At 45.0% G+C, this 26,867-nt stretch overlaps 1 protein-coding gene across 9 annotated transcripts in view; it reads left to right on the top strand.

The window, feature by feature from the left end:
- The first annotated feature begins 5,796 nt into the window (after positions 1 to 5,796).
- FCHSD2 (FCH and double SH3 domains 2) overlaps positions 5,797 to 26,867 on the top strand; it is a 240,726-nt gene continuing 219,655 nt past the window's right edge. For all 9 annotated transcript variants that reach the window (XR_014814577.1, XR_014814576.1, XR_014814579.1 and 6 more), the window contains exons 1-2: positions 5,797 to 6,235; positions 7,972 to 8,069. Coding sequence is in view for 6 of the 9 variants with exons in the window: in XM_084975178.1 (XP_084831304.1) it covers positions 6,215 to 6,235; positions 7,972 to 8,069 (119 nt within the window). In the remaining 3 variants the exon portion in view is untranslated. The remainder of the gene's footprint in view (positions 6,236 to 7,971; positions 8,070 to 26,867) is intronic.

The raw sequence follows: 26,867 nt of genomic DNA, 5'->3' as shown, positions 1-26,867 counted from the left end.
CCACAGGTCAGCGCACACGCGGCTTACAGAGCTGTCACCTCCCCATCGTGCCGTCCCTCCCCCACAACGCCATCCCCCTCCCCTGGTCCCGACCTGACGGCCATCCCCCAGCTCAGCTGGGCGAGCACCCCCAGGCTGGGCTCTGCAAAAACTCCCTGGAGGAAGCCTGGGTGTTTGAGACGAGGCCGAGGGAGGGCAGGGACTTCCCAGGTCCTCGTGGTGAGTCAGGGCAAAACCAGGACGGTAACTGGGCTCAACCTCCTCCCCTGGGAATTCCTCTTTTTGTGTTTTATTTTTACTTAAAAAATGTTTGTTTGTTTTTTTTATTATAGTTGATTTCCAATGTATTTTTATTCTTTTCATTTGCAAACAAACCCAGAATAAGATGAAGGGAAACTGAAAACACCTGCAGGCAGAGTGGCCCCGTGATGGTGGGGCCAGTCCAACGGCAGGACTTTAGAGAGACGTTCCCACTTCCTTCGCATCCCGACTCTGCAGAGTCATTATTCCCCTTCTGTGCACAAGGGAACTCAGTTAAAAGAGGTTTCAAGACTTGGTCAAGAACCCAAACCCAGCGAGAGGAGCAATCACATGTAACGCAGGCTTGCCTGACCCCAAATCCCTGTGATGTCACCCCTCTACCCGAATCTGTTTCACCTTTGGGTCCTAGCGTTCCGGAGTTGTGATCACAGTGCAGCTCCAAGAGGGGAGCCCTTGTCAGTGTCCCACACGGCGGTCACTGGGCCTTTCCTGCTGTATCCCAGGGTTGGGGAGTCACTCGCTTACATAGCTCCCCAGCCCTTTACAGACCATGTCCCTGTAATTGCATTTAACCTATGCCCCCCGCCCCCCTGGAGGAACATAGAAAAGAATCTGCCATGTGCCAAAGGTCACACTCGGCCTGACAAAGATGCGGTGAGAACCTTGGTTTGCTGTCTCCTGATGTCAAAATCATATGGTTGTGAGCTGCTACCGTAGCCCCAGGAACGTCCCTCGCCCCCACCCCAAGCTGGAACACTCCCCGACAGGGCCACCAGCTGGCAGGGTAATTCCTCACCCCAGTGCCTGTCTCTCAGGGACTCACTGCTGGCCTTCCAGTCCTGTTACCACCTGGGGCAATCTGGGTCCCTGTGACTTTCACGGGCTGACCCACGTGTCCTGGACTCACTGATGTGACCTTTGGTTCCCGTGTTGAGGTTGGGAGCTGCTGGAGTACAGGGCCTGGGTCTCACTCCAAAGTCCTGCTTAAAACTGAGCCCAGGAGCTCCCGTTGTGGCTCAGTGGAAACAAATCTAATATCCATGAGGTCGTGAGTTCAATCCCTGGCCTTGCTCCGTGGGTTAAGGATCTGGCGTGGCTGTGGCTGTGGCGTAGGCCAGCAGCTGCAGCTCCGATTTGATCCCTAGCCTGAGAACCTTCATATGCCAAGGAGGCAGCCCTGAAAAGCAAAGCAAACGAACCAAACATGAATTTTAAAAAACCCAAAAAACAAAAAGCTGAGCCCAGAATAAGGGATTCGTTGAGTGATGCTGGATTGAATCCAAGGTCTTATTCTGCCCTGAACTCACTCTGGGTCCTAGGGAGAGCCTCTGCCCTCTTCCTGCGGCCGCTGATCTTCCAGGGGCTGTGATCCTCTGTCTGCAGAACTGACTCGTGGGAGAGACAGGCGCCTTCTTACCACAGGCTGACCAGCGCGCTGTGCTGAGGCATCTCCCCAGGCCAGAGCAAAGGCCAGTGCACGTGGGCGTGGGATGGAGGTGCTGTGGAGGTGGGTGGTGACTAGGGTAGAAGGAAGGCGAACTGGGGGGGCACAGACTGCACTGTCTGTAGCAGCACCCCAGGTCGGCTCTGTGGAGCTCAGGCAGGGGAGAGTGAGCACCTGCTATTCCTGAGCAGCCTGTGACAATGTAAGTGGGGGAAGATGACAGAGACGGAGTGGAGGAGGCTGTGGGAGGGTAAGGGGGCCTTGGTGCAGGATGGGCAGGTGGGATGCTGGCCACCTTGGATGGAGTGCCAGTGGGTCGTGGACACCCACTCTGGACCCGGGTGGGGTGCTATTCGCATGCTAGCCGTGCTCAAGGGCGGCCGCATACTTTGCATTCCAGAGGGTTCTCCCGGGAGCCCCGTGGAATGTTGGAATAGCTCATCTTCCAGTGCCCACTCGTCTATCTGTTCCAGGCCAATTTTTAATCCTGGCTCCAACTTAAACTTAGAATCACGTTCCTTCTGAGAGACTGCCCAGCCGCCCTCATGCTGGAGGGAGAGTACAGCTTCAGAGCCAGAGGGAGCCAGGGGCCAGGCCTGGCTCTCCTGACCTAGCGGTGTGACCTTGGCTGGGGCATTTCACATCTGAGCCTCAGTTTGTGAAATCTGAAATGGGTCATATGCAGCATTAGGGGTTGTCGTGAGGGTTAGAAACAAGGTAAAGAACAGCCTTAGGTCAATGCTTGAAACTTGGAAGGGGCAAAATAAATGGCAGCTGTCATTCATTCCTGCCCAGGGTGGGTGAGAATCTCATCTCTGGCCTCCCTGATGGATGGGAGCCAGCGGCTGCTTGCACAGCTGCAGGGGTGGGGTGGCTCTGCCTGGAAAACCTCCTTCCTTAGAGGCAGCTGAGGTCTGTTCCAGTTCTGTCTCTGGGGCCACAGTGAATGCTGCTCGGTGGCCACAGGAAAGCTCTGTGGCATTTCCCCCGGAGAATCTCAAGAGATCTTACTGGTAACACAGGGCTTGCTTGCAAGGCTCTGGGAGTCCCCGGCCTGGGTCAAGGGGGTGTTTTAAGTCAGGTTTACGTGTCACAGCAACCCTCTTCTCCATCCCTGTGGAGTTTGGAACCTATGGATTGTATTCTCCCAAATCTGCTTTTTTCCTTAGGTGAACGCTTCCCATTCCTTTAAACAGGTCTCACAGATGCAAATAGGAGAATTGGGTTCTAGTCCCAAATTCATCCCTTCAGGGCAAACCACTAATCTCCACTGAACCTCTGGCTCCTCACTTGGAAAACAAAGGGAATAATGCTCTCTTATAGGATTATAGTCAAGATTAGCTCAGAAAAGTAACACAAAAGTTTGGGGTTTGGAAAAAGCACTTGGTCAACAGTAAACAGATTTTAAAAGAAACCACGTTTTTGAGAAAGCAGTTGGCAGGCAAGTAGGCCCATTTGGTGTTGCCTCTTGGCTTTTCAATAACCCCTCTAAAGGGAATCATTCCAGAAATGCAGTGCCATTGCTGGTTTCAGAGTAAAGGTAAGTCAACTGTAGGGTACTCTCCTAATTCCCTAAAATAAAGCCCCAGGGGAGTTCCCGTTGTGGCGCAGTGGTTAACGAATACGACTAGGAACCAGGAGGTTGTGGGTTTGATCCCTGGCCTCCATCAGTGGGTTAAGGACTGGGTATTGCCGGGAGCTGCGGTGTAGGTTGCAGACGCGGCTCGGATCCCGTGTTGCTGTGGCTGTGGTGTAGGCCGGAGGCTACAGCTCTGATTAGACCCCTAGCCTGGGAACCTCCATATGCTGCAGGAAGCGGACCTAGAAAAGCAAAAAGACAACAACAACAACAAAAAGCCCCAGGGTTTGACTTCAGCTCTGGAAAGTTCCAGGCTCATTCACTTATCTTACTCTGCAGGTGGGGATTGAGGCCCAGAGAAGGCGCAGCAGATCCGGACAGAAGCTGATTTCCAAGTCTCTTAACATCTAGCACCTTGATACGCCCAGGGCTCACTTCCAGAGAAGGGAGGTGAAGGGGGCATAATTTCTAGGCCAGACTATTGCACCCAGGACTAGGATTCAGCAAATCTTTGTTCAGTCCCTTTTGTGTGCAGGACAGTGCCTGTGGTTTGGAAAGCACTGTTACCCTTCCCCCACTAGACCATTCATGGACTAGTTTGGAATTCAGTCATGGTGAAGGCCTCTGTATCCCCAGTGCCTGGCCCAAGGCTTGGCACAAAGCAGGACTCTGACAAATATTTTTTGAATAAATGATGTATCAGCGAGCATTTAAGGCCCTGCGGTAGGAGAAGTTCTAATTAATACAAAACGCCTGTGAAGCTGGCACTATTTCCCCTTTTTACAAGTGAGGAAATGAAGGCTGAAAGAGGTGAACTGACTAGGTCAAGGTCTCATATTAAGTTGATGGTGGAGCTGAGACTGGAGCCCAGCTTGGGCTCTAGCTGCTGGCCCCACAGCTGTCAGGGAGCTGGGCCTCCACCACCTGTTCTCTTGCCCCAGGCCTTGCCCGATAGTAACTGAGGGCTCTGGGGAAGGTCTCACTTTTGAATGGCCTCGAGGAAACCAGAAACAGCAAGTCTGGTCTCCCAACTCCTACATAGCCCTAGATTAACCTGACTCTAGTTATTAGCATATCTCTAATTCTATCACCTTCCTGTACAAGAATCTAGGCTAACAATGCCAACAATCTAGGTTTACATCTTCCCAATTTCTAGCCAAGTGGCTTTGGGCAAGTTCCTCGGGTCTTCCTAGGGCTTCATTCACTTTCCTCTTTTGCCTGACTACTCTTCTGAGAACAGGTGTTTGAGACCCCAACTTCTGATAAAACTGGGGTTCTCTGATTCGCCCTTCACCCAGACCTAGAGGCTCCGGAAGAGGTGTTTTCATTCCTCTAAGGACATCAAGGGAGGCTGAGAGTCCTAACCTCTGATGGTCTGGATGGAGGAGTAAGGTGGGATGGAGGGAGCTGCCTGGTGAGCGTCCTCACGGGGCAGATGAGGGAGCCTGAGTTCGCCCAGCCAATCAGGGGCAGGCAGATCGACTGGCATCCTGACTTCCATTCAAGGGCTTCCTGCACTGACCCTGCCACCTCCTCTACTCTTCCTCATGGTTATCATCTGCACCTGTTTTATAACCCATGCAACGCTTAGTTACCCACCCAGTCTAGCCCTGTTGTGTAACCTTCAGAGAGTCTCCACTCCTCCGGCCTCAAATGGAGGTCCTGGCTCTAACGACCTCGCGGTCTTCTAGCGCAGAGTCTGTGCTCATGACTTAGACGCCCTGCAGCAGAGAGGCAATTTTTTCTCCGCAGGGCAACTAGACGTCCCCGCTCCCGCCCAAACCAGGCACCCGCAGCAGCCGCGAAAGGACTTGTCTGCGCCCGCCCCTTGGTGCCTTGGCCGGCCAGGCTTATCCCGCTGGAAGGGAGGGGGGTGTTGCAGCGCCGAGATGAAGCAAAGAACGGGACTCTCCTACTGCTACAGACATACAGACATGCTGCCCGCTCCCCACAGCAACACCCGCTCTCGCTCTTTCTCTCTGTCTCGGGCTCAGCAGGTCTCAGCCGCCCGCAGGAGGCACCGGCGGCTTACGCGCGTGCGTCGGCGCAGAGCCCTCGCCTGCCCACGTGCGCGCCCCCGACCGCAGGCGCGCCGCGGCGGGCGGGCGGGAAAGCGCGCGGGAAGCCCCCGGCCGGCTCGCGGAGTGGGGGAGGGGGGCCAGGAGGCGTCTGGAACGTGCCATTCTCGGAGAGAACGGGGGGGCTCTCGGGCTGAGGTCGCGTTTCTACCCCTCTGAGTCGCCGATCGATCCGTTAGCTCCCCCCGTCCCTCGGCCCGCGATCCGGAGCCCCGCGCCGCGGCCCCGCTCGCTCCTCTCAGCCTGGCCCGGCCCCTAGAATCCAGCTCCGGCCTGAGCTGTCCCTTCCGCCGCCGGAGTGGGGCGCTGCGTCGCGCGCTGGGGCCGGAAATTCCCGCGGCCTGAGTGGAAGAAGCGAAGCGGAGAGCGCGGCGCCGCCTCCCACCTCCCCCGGCCGGGCGGGGGCGTTGGGCCCAGCGAGGGCCGGGCCGCCTGAGTGGCGGCAGGGGGGCCGCGTCCGAGGAGCCGCGGAGCGGGCGGCGGGCGGGGAGCCTCGGCGGCCGGGAACCGGACGACGCGGCCGCTCGTCGCGAGCTGCTCGCGAGCTGGGAGACCCTGCGCCCCCGCTCCCGGGCCCCCGCCCCCTCGCGGTCCCCGCCTCCTCGCCTCACACACCCCCCGGGCCGCCGGAGCCCAGGCCTTGCCGGCGCTCCTCCTCTTTCTCTTTACACTCTGCCCGCGACCCGGGTCCTCCTGCCGTCCGCCGGCCTTGCTCCCTCCGGGCCGAGTGCTGGTTCTCAGGCGCTGCTTACCGCTCACGCCGGCTCTCGGGGCCGCCCGCTCCTCTCGGCCCTCCTTCTCCCTGCCTCGCCAACGCCGCCGCCGGAGGAGGATTGATGTCCCTTCAGCATCATGCAGCCGCCGCCGAGGAAGGTGAGGATGCAGCTGGGGGTCTTTGACGGTTGGGAGGGGATGGGCGCAGGGAACGCGGCTGGGGCCACCGCCGCGCCCACCGCCGCGCCCCCTCCCCCTTTGCGCCAGGGGCTGTGACCGCCGTCGTCTCGGGCTTGTCACTGAGTTGCCGCCGGCTCCTGGCGGGGGGCGCGACGGAGGGGCGACCCGGGCTGGTCCCCTCGACCGCGCCGGAGACCCCCTTCTCGACATTGCCCTGGAGTTTCGGTTGTGCATTTGGGTGTGTGTGTGTGAGCGCGCATGGCAGTGCTGCTCTCTGCAAAGTGTTTTCTCGGGGCTGCGCCGAGGGGAGGTGGGGGAGCCCCTGCAGCTTTGCGGAGCCTGGTGCTTGTGTGATTGTTTAGTCTGCACCAGGTTTAAGCCCTCCGCCCGCCTGTCTCCACCCTTGCCGGTTTCCAGATTTACAGGGAATTTGTTTCCAGCCTAGCCTTAAGGTTTGGCCCACTTTTCCCACGGGGCGACCGAGAAGAAGTTGCAGTGGTCACCCGACCCCAGGGTGAAACAAGCAATGAAGCATGGACCGGCCTGCCTTTCTTTTCCCTATTCCTGCCCCGCCCCTCCGACTCGGGTGCGAGGAAGGTGGTGGTTCTGCCCCCCGGAGAGCGAGAACCGGGCCGAGCGTGGCGTGGGCACCGCGATCTGGGCTCGGGGTGGGAGTGACGGGTGTCAGTAGCTCCTCCGTTTTGCCCTTCCAGAACTCTTTCACTGCCCTCTTGCCCAGTTTTCCCAGGGACTGAGGCGGCGTCCTTGTCTTTTAATCCTGCAGGTTACTGAGTGTCTCCTCCGGGCTCTGGGTGGAGGAGGCTGTTCTCTCCTCCCCTTGTGGGCAAACATTTGCTGAATGCCGAACTCACTGGTGTCTGCTGCGTCTTCTTTCTCATTCTCAACCTGGGTTTTCCAGTGAAGGGAGTCTGTTCCTTTCACACACGTCCTCTCACCCCTCCCGTAGCCCCGATCTGGCGGTGGGGGTTCCAGGCCCCCTGCAACCTGGATCCGGGCCTGGCTGGCGAGGCACTGGCCGGCTTGCATGTGCTGTTCTAGCTGTTTGAAGTGAAAACGCCATGGGGACGGGCTTGCCGGGGTGGCTGAAAAGCACGGCATATGCTGGAAGGTCACTTTTGCTTTCTCCTTTGTGAGAAAAGAGATTGCGATTTGATGTGCTGTCAGCGAGTCCGGGGCATCATCCGGAGAGTGTGCTTTCTGAAGCCATTATGGAATCATTTACATAGTTGATTCAAGGTATAATTTCATGATTGTGAAAATTTCCATCATTAGATATGAGGTATTTGTATGGCCCCTTCTCCCACCCACACTCTGCTCACCTCTCCTGGTTGGTTAATGTCTGAATCCTTTTTGGAGAAAATAGATGACAGACTCTTAAAACTCTAAGACCTAACTGTATATTGAGCTTTGTGCATAAAATGAAATGACTGGCAGCTTATTTTGCACCTCATTAATCTGTAATTTTTATACTCATATACTTTCATTTAGCCTCAGCTTCAGGTTTTTTGGGTAGTTTTTTCATTAAGTACCTGCCATAAACAAAATTAGATGGCTCATAATGGATTTATGGTCCTCAGGGGAGAAGCAAGCAAGAGTTATATATTCTGACAAGTATTAAGTATTTTCCTTAAGAGATTTTTTGTTGTTGTTGTTAAAGTTTCAGTAAGGCCTCATAAATATATGATATGTTTTAGGTGAAAGTTACACAAGAACTGAAAAACATTCAAGTTGAGCAGATGACAAAACTTCAAGCCAAACATCAAGCAGAATGTGATTTGCTTGAAGATATGAGGTAAGGTTATAGTAAATAGTTTGAGAACTTCTGTATCTCTGTTTAAAAGAACCTTTGAGTTCCCAAGCCCCAGGAACTGAAGATGGAATTTCCTTTTGAATTTCCTGCTTTAAGGCCGTTGGAGCTTTGACTCAGCTAGAAATTATAACTGGAACTAACACAATACAAACTTTTTTTCCATTAGTGGAGAAACCCATAACTTACACATACTGCTATGAGAAAACAAGAGTCTTACAAATTTGTCAGAGTACGGTTACTGAAGTAGAAATTCTTATTTAGATCATCTTTCTACTGAATCGTAACATTTATTGACCTTAGAGATTTCACATGTATTTTTAAACTGACACCTGGTTAATGGTTAATATCTGGGGGTGAGCCAGTCAACCTCAGTTGACTATACCAGCATAGTTTATTAGAACATGACAAATATAATTTTGTCTTTGAACAGTAAATTTAGTGACAAATGTGCTTTTGATGTTTTATCATTAAGAGTACCTATATCCATGTCAAGATAACTTTGAATTTAAAAGATAAGACATTTTGCCAGCATTGTGAAAATCAGTATCATTCTTTATAAAGGGCATCATGCCTCATTTTATTGAAAGAAACACCACTGTTTTATACTCCTATACACAAACTGACCGTTCAGCAAACCTATTTTTGTGACGGATGGAAGATGATTTGCATGTTGAAACAGTAGCTGCAATTCTTATTTCCCTTTATTAATACATTTGTTAAATTGGAATTGGGTCTGTAAATCTCATCAATTACGTTTTTCCTGTGGAGCACAACCTCATGTTGGTTTTAGAAAAGTGTTTCCTATATGTTGTTATAAAATTATGTGTTTGGATAGCTGAATTGTTTATAGCCCAAAGACTTTAATGTAAAGTGTTCCTTTTTTCCTCTTCCGTATTTAATTTAGGTACTATTTATGACTCTTTCTACTCTTTGCCTGTCTTTTCAGGGTCTCTAACTAAGGCACATAAATTTAGACTCATCCAAACTCGAATATAGCAAGGTCATTGTTTTCTGACTGAAAATTAATTCTGTATTTGCTTTTTTGGTTTTTCTTATGGCCACAAGGACATTTTTAGACCTCAGTAACTCCTGGCAAGGTACCTGAAGGTTTTCATATGGTTAAAAATTAAGTTTTTAACATCTATTAAATGAACGAAAGCATTTTTAGTAGAAATCTCTAGATGAAGAAAGTAATAAAGTTTCAGAAGCAGAATTAGTGCGTAAGATCCTTTGTGGGGTCTGGATGGCCAGTGGTCATTGAGTCCTGTTGATTTTATCCTAAAGACTTCTTGTTTGCAATCTTTTCTCCATGTCCCCTCTTGCTTGTACCTTGGCTTATGGTCAAATATATGGACACACAGTCACTGCTAAGTTGTTATTCTTACTGCTGCTCTTGTCTGTGGTGTTTGTATTATTTCTGACTTCATCACATTTCACTTGCATTGTTGCAGTGATATCCTGATTATTGCAGTAGTGTTCTCACATCTGCCACCTCCCAGTCTCTCCTTTTAAATGCCTTTGTCATTGTCACCAGTCGGCTTTCTAATAACATTGTTTATTACATACCAGGTTCTCTGTGCTCCTCGGGATAAAGACCAAACACTTTGCCATCGCATATACGGCCTCTTGGAGCCTAGCCGCAGGCTCCATTTCCTAGCGTGTTGCTGCCGTTCCGTGCTCGCGCCCCCTTCCTCTTTACTCCCTGCCCTGGCCACGCAGGACTCCCGGTTCTCTAATTGTGCTCTCAACATTCATGTCCTTGTTTGTACGTTTCTCTTTGCCTCTTGGTACCCTTCCTCTCAGTTTTCACCTGGCAAATTCTGGTTACCACTAAGTTTGCAAGTTTGACCTTCTGCGTGATCTCAAGAGAGTTTTGATTTTGCACATCTGGCTTCCCCCTTCAAGTGAATTCCTTGAAGTCAGAGGCTAAATCTTTTTTTGTTTGTTTGTTTTGTTTTGTTTTTGTCTTTTTGCCATTTCTTGGGCTGCTCCTTCGGCATATGGAGGTTCCCAGGCTAGGGGTCTAGTCGGAGCTGTAGCCGCTGGCCTATGTCAGAGCCACAGCAATGCAGAATCGGAACTGCGTCAGCAACCTACACCACAGCTCATGGCAACACTGGATCCTTAACCCACTGAGCAAGGGCAGGGATTGAACCCGCAACCTCATGGTTTCTAGTCGGATTCGTTAACCACTGCTCCACGATGGGAACTCCAAGAGGCTAAATCTTATGTTTTTGTGTCTTTGTGTCCTTTGTTTAAGCTGGCAGAATTGTTAGATGAATGTAACTGGTTATATTTAAATGCAGCTTATTTGTTTTTAGGTGAGATATTTTATAAGCTCTGTAGGGGGCTGTAGTGATGTCTGTAGAGCTTGTGTTTTACTTAGATTCATGTAGGCACTTTAAAATGTACTGTGGCTTTGGAGTTCCCCTCGTTGCGCAGTGGTTAACGAATCCAACTCGGAACCATGAGGTTGCGGGTTCGGTCCCTGCCCTTGCTCAGTGGGTTAACGATCCGGCGTTGCTGTGAGCTGTGGTATAGGTTGCAGACGTGGCTCGGATCCCTTGTTGCTGTGGCTCTGGTGTAGGCCGGTGGCTACAGCTCCGATTCAACCCCTAGCCTGGGAGCCTCCATATGCCGCGGGAGCAGCCCAAGAAATAGCAACAACAACAACAAAAAGACAAAAAAAAAAAAAAAGAAATAGCAAAAAGACAAAAAAATAAAAAATAAAAATAAATAAATAAAATGTACTGTGACTTTGATGTAGAAATTGTTGGTGCTCCAAGGATTAATGGATTCTCTCTTATTTTAAAGAAGTCAGTGTGTTCTTTGCGTTAAATAAATGGGGTGAACCCCTTGATTCGTATATGATTGTGAGCAGAATACTCTCTTACCTCATGAGATTACATTTCTGATATGCTCCCTGCCCCCATGGTAATATTGAATTGGAAGTTGGAAATTGCCTACTCTTGATATTAATTGTTTGAGGAGGAGGTAGCCTGGCTTTTCTGGTCTGTCTAAGCAAGTAGAATGACCTTTTAAAAATTCATTAGAAATCTCTAAACTTGGATTTTTATATGTATTATATTATGAAGGATCTTGCCTGCTTTTCCTTTTTTGGGGCTCTCCCCCTTCCTCCTCGAAATCCTGGCAACAGCTCTCCTTCTCACTGATGCACCCCTACCACCAGTGTTAACGCTCAATTTAAATTACTATGGTGGACTTCCCATCGTGGCTCAGTGGTTAAAGAATCCGACTAGGAACCATGAGGTTGTGGGTTCGATCCCCTGCCTCACTTAGTTGGTTAAGGATCCGGCGTTGCCGTGAGCTGTGGTGCAGGTCACAGACATGGCTCAGATCTCAAGTTGCTGTGGCTGTGGTGTAGGCCGGAGGCTACAGCTCTGATGGGACCCCTAGCCTGGAACCTCCATATATGTCGGGTGTGGCCTTGAAAAGACAAAAGACAAAAAAAATTAGTGCGAGTTCACCCCAAAAAGTGCAGATAGCTTTTTATTGTCCATATAAAGAAGTAAGTAGATATAGAATAGTTTTGTGACTTTAAAAAAGTCTTTTTTTTTTTTTTTTTTTTAAAAAAGACCACAACACATTAAGCTGTAAATGGGAAAATTTTATACTGGGTTATAGCTTGTTCCCACTCCCCTTCCCCCGTCTCATCTTCTGGACTTTTGAAAGGAGACCAATTATGATGCAGTTTTTTTCCTTCGCTCTCCTCCCTTTCTTCAGTTCATTTGTTCCACGGATGCATGTGGCAGCTGGTGTGTTGGGAGTAAAGTATGAGAGGGAAAGATCCCTCATTTGTTGTTAATCAGGGACATTCCATGCTTTGGGGAGGTTTAATACTGAAGTGTTTCCTGTGGACTTTTGCTGTCAGCAGGAGACAAGCACACTTTGCTTTTTTTCAGTGCATTGTTTTTTAATTCTCTCTCTGCTTTCTGAGGCCACTTATAAGTACTATATAACTGCTGTAGCCTATATCTCATTTATTAATATATTATATTTATTTTTTATTCTTATGATGTGCTAACTAGAGTTAGTAAAGAAAGTTCTTTGTAGGGACCCATGATATGAGAACTACTTTCTTTGTAGACATTTTTAGAAGATCGTTATATAATATTGAAAAATCATAGAATTTTAGGCAGCTGGATACTGTGACATTTGTTGAGTAGATGAAAATGGAAACCGAGGCACAGTGGGTTTGAAGTGAATTGTATTGAGGTGGGCTCTAGGTTATTTCTGCTCATTTCTAAACGGGTGTACTTTCCTCTATATCTGTATTTCCCAAGCTTTTAACCAAGGAACTCATTATGGCTCCCATTTCTGGAAACATTTTGCCTATTAATAGTACATTTTAACTTAATAATTTGTTTTCTTATTTTTTACTTTTCACATATTGAGTTAGCTGTCAGTCAGTTTTGAGTCAGGATTTTAAAACGAGTAACATGAGTCCAGCCAAAGGCAAAGATACTTAAACTTTACATTAGAGAAGGCCGAGTCTACGTGTGGTTTCTCACAGATGTCCTAGAAAATCGACATGGGCTCCAGAAGCACCTGTCCATTCTTTGTAGACGTCTGAAGAGCTAGTGACCTCAAGTGAGGAGTTGCTCTGTTAACCTTCTCTAAACTGTAGGTTCAAGGGAGTCACTGGGGATTGGATTCTGAAGTCTGTTGATGGAAGTGCTGAGACTTTCTTCAGAGCTCTATGATTTTTCAATTTTCGATTAGTCTTGGAGACTGTCTAGAAAGGAAACTTAGAACTTACCTGGTCTAGAAGGTTTTTAAAACAGATTTATTGAGATATAATTCACTTACCATACAATTAATCCATGTAAGTGGTTTTTTTTTGTTTGTTTGTTTGTTTGTTTTTCTTTTTAGGGCCGCACCCACAGCATATGGAGGTTCCCAGGCTAGGGGTCATATCAGAGCTGTAGCTGCCGACTTACACCACAGCCACAGCCACATCAGATCTGAGCCACATCTTCGACCTACATCACAGCTCACAGCAATGCTAGATCCTTAATGCACTGAGTGAGGCCAGGGATTGAACCCTCAACCTCATGGTTCCTAGTCGGATTTGTTTTTACTGGGCCACGACAGGAGCTCCTAATTTTAGAAACTTTTTGACCCTCCTACAAGGCAGTTTCCCTATTAGCAGTCACTTCCCATCACCTTCTTCAGCCTTAGCAGTTACTTTCTCTATTTATGGAAATGAAATCTATATAAATGGAATCCTACAATATGTGTTCTTTGGTGACTGGCTTTTACTTAGCATAATGTTTTAGCTCATCCATGTTATAGCATTAGTGCCTCATTCCTTTTTATGGCAGAAAAACATTCCATTCTATGGGTTACCACATTTTATTGATCCATTCATTCGTTGATAGACTTTTTGCTATTATGAATAATGCTCCTTTGAACAAGTTTTTCATGGACTTATGACTTACGTCTCCATTTACCTTGGGTATGTATATACCTGGTACCACTAGGTACCACTGGGTCATATGGTAGCTTTATGTTTAACTTTCTGAGGAACTTTCAAACTGTTTTCCAAAGTGGCTGTTACCACTCTATATTCCTGCTAGCTTTAATATGTGAAGGTTCCAGTTTCTACACATCTTTATCAATGCTTGTTACATGCGGCCTATGGAAGTTCCCAGGTGAGGGGGCGAATCGGAGCTGCAGCTGCAGGCCTGTGCCACAGCCATGACAATGCTGGATCTGAGCCGCATCTGCTACCTTTTCAGCGAGGCTGGATCCTTAACCCACTGAGCAAGGCCAGGGGTCGAACCCACATTCTCATGGACACTGTGTTGGGTTCTTAACCCACTGAGCCACAATGGGAACTTGTCTTTTGATTATAGCCATTCTAATGATTGTGATGTGGTATCATATTGTGACTTTGATTTGCATTTCCCTAAGAGCTTATGATGTTGAACATTTTTTCATGTGCTTATTTCGCCAGTTGTATATCTTTGGAGAAATGTCTGTTCAAATCCTTTTCCCATTTTTAATTGGATTATTTATCTTTTTCTTACTGAGTTGTAAGAAGAAGTCTTTTTATATCTTATCCACCATATGATTTGCAAATATATGCAGTATTTGCAATATTTTTCCTACTCTGGAAGAATCACTTGAGATGATCCTTATGTGCACTAAATTTTGAGAACCACTGAAGTAATGAAAAGAATAAGGACTTTGAAGACAGACCAGAGTTTGAAACCCAGCTCTGCCACCTATTAGCTGGGTAAGCAAGGACAAGTTACTGAGATTCTCTGAGCCTCATATTTCATGTATGGAAAATAAGGTTAATGCCTCCTTGCTTTTCTGTGAAAGTTAGATGAAATAGGTGAAATACCAAGTATGGTAGGTGCTCACCATCAGTAGCCACGAGATATTGTCTTATACAAAGTTATAAGTTATTGTATTTTGTTAACTCTAAGAAGTACATTTTTTTTTTTTTTTACATTCTTACATTTCTGAAATTCAGATACATCTTAGAATTGCTTTTGGTCGTGAGGCAGTTGTCATCATCTCTTCATGCACAGGCCTTACAGAGTAGCCGTTGGCAAGCTTAGAAGAAAATCCCAGAGATAATGGTTTGAATACACATCTTGGATTGCCCAGGCTTTTGATGGCACAAAAGATGATATTGTGTGGAAAAACATGGGTATCAATGACTGATTAAAAAAAATGATTCAGGGGAGTTCCTTGGTGGCCTGGTGGTTAAGGATTCAGCATTGTCACTGCTGTGGTTTGGGTTCGATTCCTGGCCCAGAAACTTATCCATGCCCTGGGTGTGGCCAAAAAAAAAGGTTCGGAAGAGTTCAAGCCTGAATGTGACCACTTTATGACCAATTAATTTCATCTATGTCTTAAAAATTATGCATGAGTAATACATGCTAAAAATCTAATGAAGTTTGGGGAGTTTCTGTGTGGCGCAGCAGAAAAGAATCTGAGTAGGAACCATGAGGTTGTGGGTTAGATCCCTGGCCTCACTCAAGGGGTTAAGGATCAGGCGTTGCCATGAGCTGTGGTGCAGGTCGAAGACGCAGCTTGGATCCCAAGTTGTGTGGCGCAGCAGAAAAGAATCTGAGTAGGAACCATGAGGTTGTGGGTTCGATCCCTGGCCTCACTCAAGGGGTTAAGGATCGGGCGTTGCCATGAGCTGTGGTGCAGGTCGAAGACGCAGCTTGGATCCCAAGTTGCTGTGGCTGTGGTGCAGGCCAGCAGCTACAGCTCTGATTCAACTCCTAGCCTGGGAACTTCCATATGCTGTGGGTGAGGCCCTAAAAATACCAAAAGACCAAAAAGACCCACTTTTCTGAGCCTCATGTTTCTCATCTGTAAAATGATCATAATTATAATAACTTGTGGAGTAATTTTGATAATTTAAGTAACGCACACAAAAAGCTCTCTTGCATAGTGTGTGGAATATAATACTCCATAAATGCATGTGGGCTGTATTTTTTTTTTTTTTTTCGTCTTTTGTCTTTTTAGGGCCACACTCATGGCATACGGAGGTTCCCAGGCTAGTGGTCTAATCAGAGCTGTTGCTGCTGGCCTATGCCAGAGCCACAGCAACGCCAAATCTGAGGCAAGTCTGCGACCTACACCACAGCTCGTGGCAATGCCGGATTCTTAACCCACTGATCGAGGCCAGGGATCAAATCTGCAACCTCATGGTTCCCACTTGGATTGTTTCCACTGCGCCATGACGGGAACTCCCTTTTTTTTTTGTCCTTTTAGGGCCGCACCCGTGGCATATGGAGGTTCCCAGGCTAGGGGTCTAATCGGAGCTGTAGCCACTGGCCTACACCAGAGTCACAGCAACAGGGGATCTGAGCTGAGCTTGTGACCGACACCACAGCTCACAGCAATGCCGGATCCTTAACCCACAGAGCGAGGCCAGGGATCGAACCTGCATCCTCGTGGATATCTAGATTCGTTTCTGCTGAGCCACAATGGGAACTCCTGGGCTATAATTTTGTTAAGTAATTGAGAGTTTCAATTCAGAATATGGTCCTTGACTTACTCACCCCCTAAAGAGTTAACCTGTAAGTTAAAAAATGTAATGAACCTCAGAGATAAACTGTTCACGTAGTGCTAAAGAATTTCCTTCAAGCTCAGCAGTCCTAGGTACCTTCCATCTGTTTGTGTGTTGATAATGATTCTCCTCGTGATTGGATGGCTTCTGCAATTCTCAGCGTGCTTTTCTCATGCAGCAGCATTAGGTGGAAAAAGAGAAGGGAAGCACAGTTTCTCCTCATGCAGATTTTCCCTCCTTCCCCACCTTCCTTTCATTCCACCAGGGAAGAAAATTTCTACCAGAAATTATCCCCAAAGACCTTCCCATATATCTCCGTGGCTGAGTTTGTTTTATGTACCCCTGTAGCCTCGCTGCAGAGGAGGCTGAGAATGGGATTACATTCTTGGAGAGGAGGTCTTTGCCAGCAAGAAATAGGTGGCAGGAATATGGCTTTTCTCCCCCCGTTTGCCCCGTTTGCCACAGGGACTCATTTCTAACTTACACCTAGTGTTGCCCCTAAAAGTAAAAACTGTGCTGACGTCGGATTGTGAAGGATATAGCTGGAGTTGCAGTTGTCCTAAGCGATTGGGAATAAGAGACTCCTTGGAAACCTTTTGTATCCCCTCCTGTCGACTCCTTTCGAGTTCAGGAGTAGGTTTTTGTATTCATCATCGGTAATGGGCCCACAGGCTGGTGGCGGTGAGGATTTTCCACTTCGGGATACAGCAGCGGTTAAGTGCCAGGCCGCTCGTGCTGGTCTGATAGTTGGGGAAATGGTGGCCCAAGGGCCTTTCAGGAGTTGCGCTTTTGCTGAGCTCCTTTGGCGTCTCAGGTGAGAGCATTAATAAGCACTGAGGTGGCCAGACTGAAAGCAGGGAAGGACACGTAAAAGCTAGAATTCCTCAGCAAACTAGCTGAATATCTTGCCTCTTAGTAATTGGGGCTCTGCGGTTCAGTCTTAACAGCAGAAGGTATGAAGCCTTGTACCTGAGAAGGCCTGGGGTGCTCAGTTGATGTTTTTCTTTGTAAATTCTTCAGATGTTCCTTTGAATCCCACAAAGGGTGCCAGTCTTCAGGAAAGGTCTGAGGCATAAGCATGAGGTAGTCTGCGCTGTTGACGCTCCAGTGACTAATTTGGGAACTAGGCACTGAGACTTGTAACTCTGTCCTTTGTTCCATTGCTGCAGATTTCCTGTCATGTGTTGGTCAGGGCGAACTTAATAGAACTGGAGCCGATATTTTTCTTTCATTTTATTGTTTCCTCACAGTATTCCTTGGTCATGTTTTATTTTAACACTCCGTTTGATCTCCCTTTTGGCATTCATGTGTGAGTGTCTTGTCATCCAGATGTTTTCTGTTTTGTGAACTTTGAAATAATCCCATTTCAAAAAGAAAATAATGTTATTTCTGGTGGTATAAGTGTTACCATGCCTGTGGTCCCACAGGAAGCGATTGAGAATGTATATTCCATGATTATATTTTAGTGTTATTTGTTTTCCCCCTGTTGGTGGCTGGTGAAGGGGGCGAGAGGCAGAGACTTTTTATTATATACCTTTTTGGGTAAGTTTTGAATTTGGAACTACGTGAATATTATCTACTCTCAAAACTAAAAGCAAATGATTCAGTATTGGTAAAATTTTATTGCCTATCTGTTAAAGATAACATCGTAAGAGTTTATAGTAGTTGGTGCTAAAATGCCATTTTGGGTTTTTAATTAGTTTTTAGTGAAGTTGTTTTCATCATTAAATAGACTTTAAGGTTTATTTCAAATATATACCAAGTATTCCAAATATTTGTTTGTTTTTGGCTGCACCTAGGGCCGTGTGGAAGTTCCTGTGCCAGAGATGGAACCCACGCTGCAGTTGCAGCCTGCGTCACAGTTGTGGCAACTCCAGGTCCTTAACCCGTTGCACTACACAGGAACTTCTCCCAAGTATTAAGAATACTTGCTTCACAAACTTCTCTTTATAAAATGACTGGTCTCAGAGTTCCTGTCATGGCTCATTGGTTAACGAATCCGACTAGGAACCATGAGGTTGCGGGTTCGGTCCCTGCCCTTGCTCAGTGGGTTAAGGATCTGGCATTGCCGTGAGCTGTGGTGTAGGTTGCAGAAGCGGCTTGGATCTGGTGTTGCTGTGGCTGTGGTTTAGGTCTGCGGCTACAGCTCCAGTTAGACCCCTAGCCTGGGAACCTCCATATGCCGCAGGAGCAGCCCTAGAAATGGCAAAAAGACAAAACAAACAAACAAAACATAAAATGACTGGTCTCAAGCTGGTTGTCATTTAGAGTTGGGGAAATAGGCTCTGAGTACTACTGTGTTCCTTTCTGTGTTGTGGAATTGTTTTGTCCGCAGACAAGCAAACATATTAGACATATTAGATTTCTGTCCAGGCTTAAATTTTAGTTAACTTTATTCAGAAGTTTCACATCGTAATCATCATGTAAAATATTTAATATTAAAATATTAAAAATACCACAGAATATTGTTTCTGTGGTGTATTTTGTTTTTCAAGAACCACCACTTAGAATAGATAGCAAAGAAGAGGTGTAAGATTTAGAGCCTCGCGGATCTTTCAGTCTGGCTGACTAGCACAGGAGTGAAGGGAGATACCGTGTCTGGGGTTGCATGTTTTTCTCAGATCTGAAATTGTTGAAGGATTGTGTGGAAAACTGGACTTTTAGGGATCGCTTGTCTTCCAATAATTATATCTTGGCTTTTCGTTATATTTTGAGGTATTTCCATAGTCAAAAATGCCTTATCTGTTGTTGATTTTTTTTTTTTTTTAGTAAGTTAAGACCAGGCAGTTTTATGGTCGTGGAGTGAAGGGTGCCGTTTCGGAATAGAGCTAAAGTCTTGCCATGCAAAATTTTTTTTTTCTGGCTACCTAATTATACTTATTTTTAACTTATTGGCAGTGTTCCCAAAATGAAATATACTCCACAAATAGTGTAGAATCAGCTCATTCTGTATGGTAGAAATGTGTATAATCGCATCATACTTTATATTAGTAAACTCACTTTAATAAAAAATTACTTCTTTACATGTTTGAGACTAGTGGTTTACAAAAGTTATTGAAATACTTACGTAGAAAATAAGGGGCTGTTAGCCAGTTACATTGTTTCCTTTTGTACAGCTCTGTGCTTGAGGACATATTTTTCTGAGGAGAAAAGAATAATTGTACATTTACTTTCAGGAAAATAATTACATTTTCAAAGTTTCATTAGCTTATAAAAACATAGAAGAATAATAGAAATCGTAAAGCTCTGTTAAAATTTTGAAAATGGCTTTTACAGTGGTCTATTTTGTTAATGTAGTGTCTTTTGACATTAATTTAGGTTTAGTCTTGATATATTACTACATAGGTATTAAAATTAAGTCTTCAAACCTCCTATGTTTTATACGTCAGTAGCTTTTTAAGGAAGGAGAAAGCAAGGAAAAAGACCTCAGTGTTTAATTTTACTTGAGTAACTCTTCCAGATAGAAGCCTGTGAAAGATTTATGATGTACTTTTAAATGTACAGTGTAATTCAAGGATGAGGAATAAGATGTATCTTGCACTAATGATGTTTAAAGACAAATAATGTAGTAAAAATTTATATTCGCTTTTATTTGTATCCTAAAGAAATAGCAAAAATTTTCATTTGATTAAAAATGTTTAATATGTGTTCTCTGCCATTGTCTCAAAAGAATGTGCATTGCACTTTAATAAAAGATTATCTGACTAATGAATGTCTCTAACTCTTTTCCTGGCAGAGGAAACTTGGCATCTTAAATTGGGTTTTAAACATAATATACCATAAATGAAAACATTTAGAGTCATGGTATTCAAAGATGAACTTGATTGTGAATCTCTTGACAAAATGATTTTGGTAGCTTGGTTAATATTGATAAACCTTAATGGAAGGTAATTTTTTTTTTTTTTTTTTACTTGAAAATGCATGTTTAGGTGGGGAATATATATATGTGTGTGCGTGTGTGTGTGTGTATTCTTTTTTTTTTTTTTTTTTTTTTGTCTTTTTAGGGCTGTACCTGCAGCATATGCAAGTTCTCAGGCTAGCGGTCAAATTGGAGCTGCAGCTGCTGGCCTCACCACAGCCACAGCAGTACGGGAATATGGGATCCTAACTGCGTCTGTGACCCATACCGCAGCTCACCACAACGCCAGATCCTTAACCGTCTGAGTGGGGGCCAGGGATTGAACCTGCATCTCATGGATACTAGTCAGGTTCATTATTGCTGAGCCACAGTGGGAACTTGAGGAGTTATCATGGTTGTCTAGTATGCATTTCAGATTTCTCCCTGACCTTAGGCATTCCAGGAAACACTGTCTTGGCTAAGAGATACTATAGGAGAGGTAGATTTCTAAGATGTGTAAAATTATCAATGGGATAATCAACCTTGAATATCTGAATAGATTATTTGGGGGTTGAAAACATCAGCGAAGTAATGGGTAACTTTTCAAGTTTATTTTACTTCTAACACAGCCTTGATGGACAAGTCAGAAAGTGGTGGCCTGCCTTGTATTGTTTTTCTCTCTTCTCTTATGTGTGTATAATTCTGAAAGCTATATATTAAAATTTAAAAAATAATTATTAGAGTATAGTTGACAATGTTGTGCTAGTTGTAGGTGTGCAGTGAAGTGGCTTGGTTGTCCACATGCATATATCCATTCTTGTCACATGTAGGTTATTACAGAACTTTGAGGAGACCTCCCTGTGCTGTAGAGTAGGTCCTTGTTAGTTCTCTGTTTTATACATGTTAGGGCGTCCTCTCAATTTATCTTCCCCCTCCACAGTTTTCCTTTCCGTAACCATAAGTTTGATTTTGAAATCTGGGAGTTTGTTTTTATTTTATAAATGAGTTCTTTTATATCATTTTTTTTTTTTTCCTTTTTTGGCCATCTTGCAGTCAGTGACCTGTATACAGTACTTTTCAGTTACCTTGGCAGATTTCTGCACTGCAAGGCTCTAATTGGATAGCCCTTAGGAAGTTTTTTGTTGTTGTTGTTGTTTGTCTTTTTAGGACTGCACCTGCAGCATATGGAGGTTCCCAGGCTAGGGGTCGAATCGGAGCTACAGCTGCAGGCCTACGCCAGAACCACAGCAACGCTAGATCCGAGCCGCGTCTGCGACCTACACCACAGCTCATGGCAACGCCGGATCTGGCCAGGGATCAGATCTGAGCTGGCAATGCCGGATCCTTAGCCCATTGTGCTGGGCTGGGGATCAAACCTTGTCCCAGGGCTCCAGAGACCCCTCTGGTCCTCTTGCACCACAGTGGGAACTCCTGTATAAATTTTTTTTTTAAGGGCCACCCCTGCGGATATGGAGATTCCTAGGCTAGGGGTCGAATTCAAGTTGCAGCTGCTGGTCTAGACACCACAGCCACAGCAACACAGGATCCAAGCCGCATCTGTTACTTACACCACAGCTCACGCAACACTGGATCCTTAACCCAATGAGTGAGGCCAGGGATTGAACTCTCATCCTCATGGTCACTAGTTGGGTTCATTACCACTGAGCCACAATGGGAACTCCCGTATCATTTTATATATATATATATATATCGATAGATAGATTTAATTTTTTTGTTTGTTTTTGGTGGAACAAGGAAGGATAAGTAGTTTTATAATTCTCTGATTCTTAAAGTATGTTCCCTAGACTAATAGTATCAGTACCAACTGGGAACTTGTTAGAAGTGCAGGTTCTCTGGCTTTATCCCTGTCGACTGAAGAAAAATGCACGGTGTGTGAGTTGTGAGTTAGGTTTTACTTGGGGCAATACGAGGACTATAATCTGGGAGATGGCCTCTCACGTGGCTCTGAGGAACTGTTCTGAAGAGGCAAACGGGGGCAGGCGGTATATATGTGATTTGGGTGAAGGAGGATCTGTGCCATCGAGCACGCATTTGGGGAGAACGTTACTGCTGGTCCCCAGGAGGTCACCTCTAGTCCCGAGAAGGTTACTGCTAGTCATGAGGTGCAGATGTCTCTGTTCAAGATTTTAGTTCTTTTCTAGATTTGAGAAGATGCAAGAAGTTGGGCTCATCAAATCCCCTGAAAATGCCTAACCATCTGCAGGCCCGTTCTTCCAGTCTTTCCCTTCTTCCTCTTCTCTGCCCTGAACGCCCTTTCAGGCTATGTCCAAGGTCAGCGACGGTAGTAGCTGGCGACCTAATCCTTGTAGAGGCAGATGGCAAGTGACATTTTTTAGTTGGCAGAGCCCTCTCATGGTCATAAATTTGACCATGGTTTGGCAGGTATTTCCTGACCGTTTTGTCTCATGGTACTAGGCATGCTCATCCCTAGGTCAGGCAAGGATCTCGTTGATAGGCCACTCAGTACGCTATCACTGGACGAGGCCCTATTAACACTCTCCGAAAGTCCCTGGACTGCCTGTCATACCACCTGCTGTGGTCCAGGAAGTGACTCCCTCTTGTTGCTTCTTCCCATATCTAGAGTGACACTGTTACAGTCCTTGACCTCATGTAGAACTATGTGTCTGGCCAACTGCTTCGCGTCTCCTAGTCATCCTTTTCCCAGAGTCTCCGTCACACATTTGGTAATGCAAGTAACAACAGCTTTGTAAAACAGGTGAAGTGTAATATAGCTAGTAGTGTAAGTAAGATCATCAGGAGGAATTTAAGCCAAGAACTTCCCTTAGGTACAGCCTAGTGTTCCCCCAAATCATTTGACTTATCCTTAGAGAAGATTGTATTTTGGCGTTGTTCATAAGGCACTCAGCCCCATTTCCTAGTGTTATTAGGCTGATTGTCCTTAGTATGTTGTAACTGTTCCCAACATAAGGAGAGCCTTAAACTTAAATGATGGTAATAACCTGGTGTTAACCATATAAATTGCTCCCACAACTGAGGAAGCTTATATTCTTTGGCTGAACTTTTGCTTGTTCTGATTGCGCTTGAGTGACTCTAAAAGGGGATTCTTATTTATGGTCAGGGTCAGAGCAGGCATTATTAAGTGGCCAGGTGAGGGGATCTCACTTAGTAACCTCAGTAGTGGCCTGAACAGAGTTCTTTCTTCTAAAATAAACTTCTTGGAGTGGCACAGCGGAAATGAATCTGACTAGGAATCATGAGGTTGTGGGTTTGATCCCTGGCTTCACTCAGTGGGTTAAGGATCCGGCGTTGCCATGAGCTGTGGTGTAGGTCGCAGACGCGGCTCGGATCTAGCGTTGCTGTGGTTCTGGCGTAGGCCTGCAGCTGTAGCTCCGATTCGACCCCTAGCCTGGGAACCTCCATATGCTGCAGGTGCAGTCCTAAAAAGACAAACAACAACAACAACAAAAAACTTCCTAAGGGCTATCCAATTAGAGCCTTGCAGTGCAGAAATCTGCCAAGGTAACTGAAAAGTACTGTATACAGGTCATTGACCATAAACCTAACAATTAGTCAACTTTATCCCTACATAAGATTGTGAAATAGTTTCACATCATAAACAAAGGCTTGAGTGGTTATCAGAGTAATTGGTGTTCAAGCCTGGTCTAGCATCTTGGGTCTCCTGTCTACCTCGGATATGGTTGTCTTCTCATCCCGGTCTGGTAGCTTCCCCTCTGTTTGAGCATTGTTTTTAGGTGATTTTAAGGTTAATAGTCCGTCTATAGGCCAGGCCAGTGGAAATATTAATCTAAGAGTCAGTCCCCTTCAGTTTTGTTGTGCATGAGCGACTTGAGAGTACTTAATGAGGGTCCTTCCACTTGGGTTGCAGATAGTCCTTTAAGTTGTGTCTTTTCCAGGATGCATGATCCTGTGGCTGTGGATCATGGGGCATTTGATCTTCATCCAAGGATAGATTACTTAGATAAGCTTCAGAAACAAGAGTGCGTCTTTTTTTTTTTTTTTTTGGCTGCACCCTTGGTGTATGAAAGTTCCAGGGCCAGGGATGGTATGATCGTACCCACAACCGCAGCAGCGACCCAGGCTGCGGCAGTGACAATGCCAGATCTTTAACTCACTGTACCACAAAAGAACTCCTAGAGTATCGTTTTAATAATTCATTTAAACTTTACAGTAATAAAACATAACAGCAAGGAGTGTCTGGGATTTGAGTAAATACAGACTTCAATTAACAAAATTAGAATTTGATATCCACTGAAACATAATCTTTTCTTTCTAAAATTTCTCTAATCTCTAGCATATATAGCCAGATTAAGACTAATTTTTTTGCTAGAATAAATGTGATTTCAGTAAACTTGCTCTGGTGATCTATATAGGTATAATTGATCCTATAGGTTTTTTAAAAATTGGCTGTGCTGGAACTTTTTATAAGGAATCTCAGATTAAATTTTTAAAAAGGCCTTTTTGGTCCAGGAAACCCATGTCAAGGACTTGTCACAGACTTCACCTTACAGATATAGGTGAATTCCACTCTTTGAGATCCCCAAAATACCCTGAGATTCCTGCATCTGTTGGGATATGGCCTTCCTAATTTACTTGATAAAGCTGCTGGGAAGCTAAGAGTTTCCAATTTCTGGAGGAATGATGGATGTTTCAGTTCTGCTTACAAAGGTATAATTTACCAATTGCTGTAAGTCATAATTAGCTTGAAAGGAAGGGTTTCCTTATATCTGGAAAACACAGATTAAAAGCTAGTAAAATTTTTGAAGTTACCGTTTGCTGCACTGAGCTAAGGATCTGGTGTAGCTGCAGCTGTGGCACAGGTCACAGCTGTGGCACAGGTTGCAACTGTGGTGTGGGTTTGACCTTTGGCCTGGTAAATTCCACGTTCTGTGGGTGCAGCCAAAAAAAAAAAAAAAAAAAGCTAGTAATGTTTCAGACAGAAATCATAAAATTATAACTGTATTTACCAGTTCACTCAGTCCTATGTAACTAATCTTTTTGCTAACAGTTTTATGAAACCATCAAGTTTTCCATTACAATTCTTTATTTCTTACCCAGGTCAGCAGTGTGATCTGAAAGCTATGAGAAACCAGTGCTTGTTTAAAAAAAAAAAATCCTTGCTGTGAATCTTCTTGAAAAGGAAGCGTTTTTGCAAAGGCTTCTGAGTAAAGCAGTAACTGTTCATCAATGACAAAAGACTTAAGAAGACACGTTAGAGACCTAATTACAATACAACTGACAAAGAAACTTGGTTACTGCTGTGACATATGACATTTTAATATAATAGCTAGAACTAGACTGATAATATGTTACTAGGCCATACCAGATTTTTAGGAATTCCATATAATTTCTAGAATATCCGTATCAATAACATTTACCCATACACTATAACCTAAGAAGATTTATTACTCATTTGATAATACTTCCCATGCAGTTTAACCTAATTAGTTTAACATCTCTCTTTGGGATGTTTCAGGGGCCCTTTGAAGCATCCCAAAGTTAGCTAGAGGTCAAAGGAACTTCATTAGAATTTGATTTGGGAAGTTCATAAAAGATATCAAAAAGGTTTTAAAACATTTGGTCAAATAGGATCATAGGTCACTGTGAAACAGTGCTTATTCACTTAAAGTGACAAGAAAAGAGTTCCAAGGCAGGTAGGAAACAGATCACTTAAAAGGTAAAGAAACTTAAAATCTATCAAAAGCAGCTTAACGTTTTAATACAACTTTTCCTCTTAACAGAAAAAAACTAAATTTGCATTTTGTACCAGCTTATTTTCCAAATTCATTTACTCGACTAAATTTATTCTAAACATAGCCAATCCTGACCTCGCACAAAACTCTTTCTTAGGGTTCCTTTTCCACAAACCTTCCATCGCTTTCTGTATCCACATTAGTTTGTCCCGTATTTTTTCCATCCAGAAACAACCAGCTCTAGGACAGCATTGCTTTCTTTTCCCTGAGCAAAATGCAGTTCCACCCCTCATACTTTCTTTTACTGAAAGCACAAATCCTACTTTGCTACTATTATACTGAAGTATTTTCTTTATTATTTCTAGTAGCTCTGACTACATACTTAAATTAGAATCCTCAACTCTTAAAACCTTAATTTCTAGTGAAAACTAGGAAGTATACAATTACGAACTGTCCTTTACATTAGCATTTTGTAGATTGAACATAAATACCAGTAATAATTTTTAACAAACATTGCTTTCTTACAGAAAATATCTCAGGTGTGGCACCAGACATATTTATTAATAGTCCTAAATACCTTTATTTATTTATTCATTTCTTTATTTTCTTTTTAGGGCCACACCTGTGGCATATGAAAGTTCCTAGGGTAGGGGTTGAATTGGAGCTTTAGCTGCAGGCCTACATCACGGCCACAGCAACATCAGATCTGGGCTGCATCTGTGACACAGCTTGTGGCAACTCCGGATCCTTAACCCACTGAGTGAGGCCAGGGATCGAACTCGCATCCTCATGGATACTAGTTGGGTTCTTAACCCACTGAGCCACAAAGGGAACTCCCTAAAATTTTATTTTAGATAATGCTACAGTAAGTATTTTTGTACACACACTCACATATATACACAATATCTAAGGATATATACATTTTTTTGCCCTTAAAAATTATTAGTACTTTGTTAAGACTTCATTGTTTTAAGCTTTACAGTTTGCTTTTCTGTTTATAAAATGATTAAATGTTTATTTCATTTAAATCTCAGCAAGTCACGAGGTAGGTATTATTATTCATACCACATAGGTGAGAGAACCTAAGCCCAGAGAGATCCACTAATTTGTCTAAGATCACAGTTTTTAATTTTTATTTATTAATGTATTTATTTTGCTTTTTAGGGCTGCACTTGTGGCATATGGAA

Source organism: Sus scrofa, chromosome 9 (genome assembly GCF_054392235.1).
Source record: "Sus scrofa isolate SSC_HxYL_T2T_F1_AM1 chromosome 9, Sscrofa_HxYL_maternal_Yorkshire_Landrace_v2.0, whole genome shotgun sequence".
In the NCBI taxonomy this organism is placed as follows: Eukaryota; Metazoa; Chordata; class Mammalia; order Artiodactyla; family Suidae; genus Sus; species Sus scrofa.
The sequence above is the reverse complement of the archived record's forward strand: the minus strand, read 5'-3'. Positions and strand labels throughout refer to the sequence as shown.